Here is an 8,758-nt window from a genome sequence, read left to right as displayed (position 1 = left end):
AGGGTAAGGGTTCATCGATATTTCTGGCAGCGACTACCACGTCCTAGACGTCAGAGTCCCACGGAGGCCTCTCGGGGACTGGTCGGGCTCTGGCCGGGAGTTCTGTCCCACGCACTAATACCCCACCGTGGGTGGCAGTGGGATGTGGGCTTGTGGCGGCAGTTTTTCTGGTTTCCCCACAAACAAGAAGAGGAGAGCGTTCCCTCAGCCCTTGCGGGAGGGCCTGGTACTTTCGTTCTAAAGCTCTCGTTTCCTCGGGGAACAGAATTGCTACACGCAGTAGGTGCGTTGTCTTTAGTCTTCCCCGTTCGCTCTGGGGGGCCGGAAGGGGTTAAAACCTCAGGCTCCGGCGTCGCGGGAGAAGGTGAGGCAGGAAGGTCTGAGGGGTGGGGGTACGACCTGGGCGCAGGAGAGGTGTGGATGCAGAGGGTAGATTCCTTCCTGCTGGAACGGCCTTGTTAGCAAGGCCCTTCTTAGCAAGAAGGGGTAAGCGGGGAGTTTCTTGGACCTGACTAAAGGAGGGGAAGGGCTTTCTTGGCCGAAGACTGGAGGTTAGACCTTGGGTGAATTTCCGAGAGTCTGGAGTAGGTTCTACAATTAAGTGTAACGGTGGCGCCGTAAAGCTGTGAGGGTCTCCTTTGAAAAATCCACACACTCCCCCACCCCCGTGAGACGAATGACACACTTCTGAATGGAAATGAGTGTTGAAAAGATCACGGGATGGGAGAGACTCGGTCTGGCCATTTTGGTGTTTTTTCACATGCCCTGCTCCTGTTTGCCACGAATGGTTTCTGTAAGTCCAAGAGGTGAAAAGGAAGCCCATCGTCTTCGCCAGGTATCATAGGTTTGTGGAGAAGGGACTCAGACCCCGTAAGGATCCTGGCACGTGGGAAGATAATCTGTTGCAGTGACTAGTTCCAATTCTTTATGGTAAAGAAGCGCTTAAACGAAAAACGAAAATCTTAACGAAGGCAACCGACGATAAAAACCTTCCAGTATGGGGGCGCCTGGGTGGCTCAGTGGGTTAAGCCGCTGCCTTCGGCTCAGGTCCTGATCCCACGGTCCTGGGATCGAGCCCCGCATCGGGCTCTCTGCTCAGCGGGGAGCCTGCCTCCTCCTCTCCCTCTCTCTGCCTGCCTCTCTGCCTGCTTGTCATCTCTCTCTGTCAAATAGATTAAAAAAAAAAACAAAAAAAAACCTTCCAGTATGGGAGGCATTTCTCAGGGCTTGCTTTCAAGGGTAATAAATCTCATATGGAACAACTGATTTCTGATGATTTATGAAATTCTGTCAGGCTCTACATCAAGATGAAACGACCACATTTGAGACAGAACGCATTTCCTCCTTTTTAAAAGTTAACTTGTTTGAGAAGTCGCTAGATTGTTGCTAAATGAAAGTGATCCTGAGGGTTTGGAAGACCATGCCGTTACTGACACATACACACAGAGAGGGTTTTTTTTTTGTTTTTAAATACCGCTTCAAATTATTTAGGACGGGAGGTTTCCTAATTCTCCACAGGTTTGGGAACGTCTCAGAGCCAAGAGATTGTAATATGTCATTTATAGACTTTGCGTGATAACCTTAATTCTAAGTGTATCTATCGGAGAAATAAATATTCCGTCTTTGAGCCAAAGGAAAGAGAGCATCCATTTCCTTCAATTAAAAAATTTTTCTTTTAATTTAAGTGTACTTATATTAGTTTCAGGGGTAAACATGGTGATTCAACTTCTGTATAGGATATTCTGTGCTCACCCAAATACAGCTCCCATCTGTTACCACCCTACAACCTATTACAAATCATTGCCTTTTATCCCAGTGACTTATTGCGTAACTGGAACTGTATTTCTCACTCCTCTTTCCTCTCGACAACCACCAGTTTGTTCTTTATATTTATAGAGATTCTGTGTTTTATTTGTTTATTCATTTGCTTTGTTTTCTTTTTAAATTCCACTTATGGGTGAAATCTTAAGGTATTGTCTTTCTCAGTCAGACTTACTTCACTTAGCATAATAACCTGTTGCGTCCATCCATGTTATGCAAATGGTCGGAGCTTATCCATAGAAAGCATCCACTTTAATAATAGTATTTAACTTAAATCCCCAGGGAAAGCTTTGATATAGAGTGTTTTTGAAAGAATTTTCTTATGAAAAACAAAAACAAACCTTACTCATGCACTTGTTTACCAAAGGGTTTCTCTCTTTTTTAAAAAAATATTTTATTTATTTATTTGACAGAGAGAGAGATCACAAGTAGGCAGAGAGACAGGCAGAAAGAGAGGAGGAAGCAGGCTCCCCGCTGAGCAGAGAGCCCGCTGCTGGACTCAATCCCAGAATCCCAGAACCCTGAGATCATGACCTGAGCGGAAGGCAGAGGCTTAACCCACTAAGCCACCCAGGCGCTCCAGGGTTTCTCTTTCTGAGTGAAGGGTTAATTCTGAATTAAATGAAATCTCCTGTCTTAAGCAATGGAAAGATAGAGAAAAGATAAAGAGTGAGACAGAATAGTTTCTCTGGGAGGGGATTGTAGTCAGGGATATACCTTAAATGCTGATAATCAGCCCCTCACTGAATCCCAGCCCTTTCTCAGAATCAAACAGAGTAAATGGCCAGGCAGAAGGAATTCAGATCACTTGTATATAATGATGACCACACAGAACTTCTCTGTATACAAGGTGTTTTCCATATATTCTGTGTGCTTTGTGAAAATGCCCTTGAGCCCAAATATACTTCCGCTATCCTAAATCAGAGCTTTCATCCCGTGTCTCAAAGTTCTCAGTAGTGTATCCAGGCAAAGTCTTACTTTTTTCTCTTCCGGTCTTCCAGCTCCCATACTGTATTCACCTGAATTGGAACTTAGCCAGGGACAATCTGCTTTTCTGGTCCTGGCTGATTTTTGTGGTAAAGGTTTTTGTTGAAGTATACACCCACCTTCCTCATTATTTTGTGTCAAGGATATACTCTTGATAAATGGCCACAAACATGTAGAAACTTGCAAGTAAGTAGTGGGTTTTAAAGGGTTGGAAAACAAACTAATTCTAAGAATCACATCTTCACAGTAAGGAATTGGTAAGAGCTCCACCCTCTCACAAATTTCAAGCAAATTCATTTGAATTCTGAAACTGCATCAATTAAAGAGCACCACTGTTTTTTATCTGTATGAGCACCATACCCACAACATTGCCATGCAATCATTATTTTATAAAATATTGATAGTTCCTCATTTTAAAGTAATGTGAGCTGATTTATTAGTCAGAAGATCTGTTTTTGCAAAACAGAATGATTGGGTAATGTAATTCTTGTACACCTCATTCCTGGCAACGAGAGAGTTATGTCAGATTTTACTCTATTCTCTAATTTGTTTCTAAGGGCATTTATTCAAATTGTAAAAAGTAACAACTTGTTTTAGATGAGAATTACTCTAAATTATTTTGCATTTAATTTGTGGGTGTTTTTTGGTGGGGGGAGGTTTTACTTGTGCATAAAAGGAACAGATTCTTCCTATTTTGCTAATAGTTGGTTGCCATTTAGTTATTTCATCAAGGTATAACTGGTGTTTTTAGATCTGCTGATCAATTTGTTTTGAATACTTGACTGCTTAATTCTCATTGAGGATAGTAAAATATATAGACTGATCTGATTTTTTTTCCTGGCAAATTCATTTTTTTTTTCATTTTTAATTTCTAATAGGAAAAGTTTATATTGACTTTACTACTTTGTGTTCTCAAACAATACTGTATGGTACAATATAACAAAACTTCACTCTGTATTCTTTGTTTTTATTACCCTCCTCAAAGACAACCATTCTTGATTATTTTTATTTATTTATTTTAAAAGATTCTATTTATTTGACAGAGATCACAAGTAGGCAGAGAGGCAGGCAGAGGGGGAGGGGGAAGCAGGTCCCACACTGAGCGGAGAGCCCAATGTGGGGCTAGATCCCAGGACCCTGAGATCATGACCTGGGCTGAAGGCAGAGGCTTAACCCACTGAGCCCCCAGATGCCCTGATTATTTTTATTTTTATTTCCTTTTATTGATTTAGTTATATTGGTATACTTTATCATAATCCAGAATGCTACACTAAATTCCTTGATAATTAGAAACTTTTATCTGGCCCATCTAATAAATGTCTTTTAAGTTTATGTTTCAATATGCATATAATGAAAAAGTTATTATTGGAGAGTACAAAATAATGTTTTCAAATAAAAGTTAGTTTAATCCCTAAAGGTGCTGACATACTTGTCTGTGAAGTAGAACACAAAAGATGTTCATTACTTTTACTTTTTCTTTCTTTCTAGTTACAGTTAGTCAATATGTTTCCATTGATGGAGGAAAACAAGCATGTGGCCCAGTTATTGCTCAGTACTGGTACCTGTCCAAGATGTATTTTCAGATTCTGTGGTGTGGATTTTCATGCGCCTTACAAACTTCCCTACAAGGTACTTCCATTTTGTTTCTAAAGAAAGTTTCTCTATTCTAAAATGAATACCTGTACATTTGAGGGCAAGTGTCTGTCCATAACTCCTCATTAAATTAAAAAACTATGATAAAATAATTAATGATAATGGTAAATTTGGAATTTCCTTTTAGTACCATAAAACCTTAAGTTCCTTCTTAAGTGATTATATTTAACATCTAATGTAATGGGATCTTTGTGGAGGAGGTCCCTGGTATATTTAATGTTTGTATATACCTTTCCTAAAGAGAACACAGATACTACAAAATAGTACTTCTAACCAGATATTAGTGAGATGTGACAGGAGGAGGATGACAGTCCTGAGATCTTCTATTAAGTGGAAGCTTTGTGGATTTGGCTGCATTTTTTTCTTTTTCTGTTTTCTGTATTACCATTTGTACTTACAAATAGGTATTTGCAACCTTCTAGAAGTAAATGGTTATCATTGTTATTACTGCTATTAATACAGCAAAAATAATACACAGAGATCTTTAACATTTATGGTAATGTGAAGAGAGCTTTGACTATTAACAGAATACTTTCACAAAAAAATATGTAACATATTTTGTGAAGTAGACTTGATTCCATTAGTGACATTCTTTTTAGAGACAGATAGTAATTATATATATATATAAATATATACCTATCTAAACAGTATGTACACACACACACATGCACACTCAGTTTCTTACAATTTTAAAAAATTGCTCAGAAGTTAAAGGTATCAATCATTTTCCTTATATATTCTTTCTATTATTTTGGAAATAATAATTATATCTAATATTCAAATAACATTTTTATATGTCAAGCTCTCATCTAATCCTAATAATAACCTATTAGGTAAGTACATGCTATGATTGTCTCTATTTTCAGATGAAGAAACTGAGGCACAGAGAGGTTAAACAACCTGCCCAAAGTTACACAGCTATTAAGTGAGCAAGCTAGGATATGAACTGTCTGTCTGAATCCAAAGCCTAGAATTTGGAGCTAGAAGACATGGATTTGAATTCCAGTTCCAGCTTCAGTTTTCTCCTTTCTAAATGGGAATGATGATAACATCACCTCACAGGATTTTAAGGGACAATTTCTAATAAAGTATGTGAAAACACTTTGAAAATGATACATATGCTATGATGATTAATATATGTGTGTATATTCATTTATATACACTATGACTATGAAGTAATCAGATTGGTTTTGTGTAATTCTCCTTACACAATTTTCAGACACATTATATGATTCTATTATTCTATGCTTTTGTTTTCATATTTAAAATATGTTTTAAGATTTAAAATATATATTAAATAAAGAGACTTAGTGTTGCCAACTTTTATTTGTATCATTTTATGTAAATAAACATGAAAATATTTGAAGACAATTTTTTTGGTAAATTTTACTTAATTAAATTGTATTTAAATTTTGATCTTTGTAGTCATGTAACTATGTACACATACATATACATGTACTATGTTATACTGGAATTATAGAACTTAGGTAATAAACATATTTGTGTGGGTCATAATATACCTATATGTGTATGTATATATTAGTATTTCTGTTAAAGATGAAATATAGCTACTGTCCTAATAAAATGAATTAAATTTGTTTGAGTGAAATATTTTTTTCTTTAAAGTCAGTAAATTGTAATCTGAGTAAGTTTTAAAAGGACATCTATTTAACAACTGAGCAATAAAATCTGTCTAATTAGGCAAGACAGAGAAAAAGTCCTGTGAGTATTTAGATGGGTGGAATGTCTGAAATATGAGAGTGGTTTTAAAAGAATTCAACTTTTTTTTTTTTTTTAAAGATTTTATTTATTTATTTGACAGAGAGACATCACAAGTAGGCAGAGAGGCAGGCAGAGAGAGAGAGAGGAGGAAGCAGGCTCCCTGCTGAGCAGAGAGCCCGATGCGGGACTCGATCCCAGGACCCTGAGATCATGACCTGAGCCGAAGGCAGCGGCTTAACCCACTGAGCCACCCAGGCGCCCAAGAATGCAACTTTTAACATTCTAGTACAAAGGGTCACAGAAATGAGGCAAACCAGAATGTAGTGGAGGGCTTCTTTTCAGTTAATGCATATAAATGGTTTTTGTAATTACTCGGCCAATTTTCAGCATTGCCAGCAACTGTTTACCTTTGTTTAGTGACTTGTCTTGAAATTACTTCTACTTGATAGATGTGTAACTTCTAATTTTTCAGATTTCATATTAATAAATATCGTACAGATGTTTTAGTGATTGTGAGATTATTAAATAACCTAGCAAGAATGGAAATTCAGTTTGTATTTCTATTTATTAATGGTTAGAATTGAATTTTGTTTGTTTTTACTAAAATTAGAAAATGAATGACCTCACAACATAACTACAAACCAAATCACAGGTATACCTCATAGATATTGTGGGTTTGGTACCAGACCACCATAATAAAGCAAGTATCACAGTGAAGTGAGTCAAATGAATTTTTTGGTTTCCCAGTACAGATGGAACTTACATACTGTAGTCTGTTGTATAATAGCATTATATCTAAAAAATGTACATACTTAATTAAAAAATAATTTATTGCTAAAAAGTGCTAACCATCATCTAAGCTTTCAAGGAGTTGTGGTCCCTGATCACAGATCACTGTCACAAGTATAATAATGAAAAAGTTTCAAATATTGTGAGAATTACTAAAATGTGACACAGAGACACAAAGTGAACAAATCCTGTTGGAAAAATGGTGTAATAGACTTGCTTGATATAAGGTTGCCACAAACCTTCAATTTATAAAGATGCAGTATCTGCAAAGCACAATATACTGAAGCATAGTAAAACGAATCATGCCTTTAATAAATTTGTTAATGGAATCTTCTGCGTCAGCTTTAGGACTTTAGCTTCACTAATATGTGAAACCCTTTTGGAAAAATATTCACACATATTGTGGGCATTAGGTAGTTTTCTTTAAATTCCCCAGAAAGCCAACACTGGCTAATAAAATTAATCCATTGCTCCAAAATTGATATAAATCAACATTGTGTAAGTCTGCAGTATATCATAATTTCACTCCTATTTTCATCCTAACCTTAAGGTCATTGTAAAAGGGTTATTACTTTTTTCAAATTAACTTTCCAGGACTTGCTCAATGAACTACAGAAATTTCTGGAAACTGAAAAAGATGAATTAATTTTGGAAGTTCCAAACCCACCTCCCAAGAAAATTCGACTACAAGAACTAGAAGATGGGATTGATGGGATTGATAATCTGAGTCAGAATGGAGAGGGAAGGGTCTCCGTTATTGAAGATGGTAGCATTGCTTCCAAGAACTCAAATTTAAATGTGTGCAATGTGTGTCTAGGAATTCTTCAAGAATTCTGTGAAAAAGAGTTCATTAAAAAGGTAAATAATTTGTTTTTTATTATATGTGCAATTATGTAGAAATTTTTGGCCTTAAAGCCTAGAATTCTTGTATCTAAAGTAACAGTACCATTCATTTCAACTTGTTTTACACCAATGGATCATTAAAAGAGTTCTTAATTAAAAAATAAAACAAGCCTACTATTCTCCAATTACTTTCTTATTAACAAGATAACTGAAAATTAATGAAGTAGGTGTCCATGTATTTGAGTCATGAGTGCTACTTAACTGAAGAAAAATATAGTGTTTTTCCCTCTGCTGTTTAGCATAGCTAAGGAGTTAGAGAAGAGCTCTTAGTCATACCTATTAGTGTCTTAAAAAGACAAGTGTTACAGTCTTGTGGAAGGTACATGATTGAACGTGGGATTGCCTTTTGTTTTCAACTGTCAGGAGTGCCAAATTTGGCTTAATTTTGTTTAAAAATCTTTTTTAAGTTGTGAGGTGATCTAAAAGAAAACTATTCTGACATTGAACAGATTGTTCTGCAAATAAGTCCTGGCTGTGTTGACATCTCATGATACAGTTTTCAGGGTCATGTTAGCAAATACTTGATTTTGGGATTTTTGGGATGCTTACGAGAATTCCATGAGGTGAAAGTTTAGAAGTGTAGTGCCATTTCCTGGACCAAAAATCCATGTTACAAAGATTAATGTAAAATTTTCAGCAACTCCTGAGAATTTATATATATAAATACTGTTTTATGTAATAAAAAATGCTTTTATGTAATACTTTTTTAGGTGTGCCAAAAAGTTGAGGCCTCTGGGTTTGAATTTACCAACTTGGTATTTTCGGTCTCCTTTCCACCACAACTATCTGTAAGAGAGGTAAGGTCATTTAAATGCATAAAATTATATGTGAAATGCATGCTAGAAATATCTCAAAAATGGAGATGTAAAAATATTCCTTACAA

The 8,758-nt window shown here is 36.3% G+C and overlaps 1 protein-coding gene across 5 annotated transcripts in view; it reads left to right on the top strand.

Annotated features, from left to right (window-relative positions):
- Window positions 1-40: 40 nt before the first annotated feature.
- The window catches only part of PUS10 (pseudouridine synthase 10), a 74,824-nt gene continuing 66,106 nt past the window's right edge, over window positions 41-8,758 (top strand). For 3 of the 5 annotated variants that reach the window (XM_032352227.1, XM_032352223.1, XM_032352226.1), the window contains exons 1-5: window positions 379-983; window positions 1,193-1,239; window positions 4,297-4,437; window positions 7,567-7,830; window positions 8,586-8,672. In XM_032352227.1, the coding sequence (XP_032208118.1) occupies window positions 1,207-1,239; window positions 4,297-4,437; window positions 7,567-7,830; window positions 8,586-8,672 (525 nt within the window). In that variant the 5' untranslated portion in view covers window positions 379-983; window positions 1,193-1,206. The other 2 variants (XM_032352224.1, XM_032352225.1) reach the window with 2 other exon arrangements.

Source organism: Mustela erminea, chromosome 7, assembly GCF_009829155.1.
Source record: "Mustela erminea isolate mMusErm1 chromosome 7, mMusErm1.Pri, whole genome shotgun sequence".
Classification (NCBI taxonomy): Eukaryota; Metazoa; Chordata; class Mammalia; order Carnivora; family Mustelidae; genus Mustela; species Mustela erminea.
This window is presented reverse-complemented; position numbering and strand designations above follow the sequence as displayed.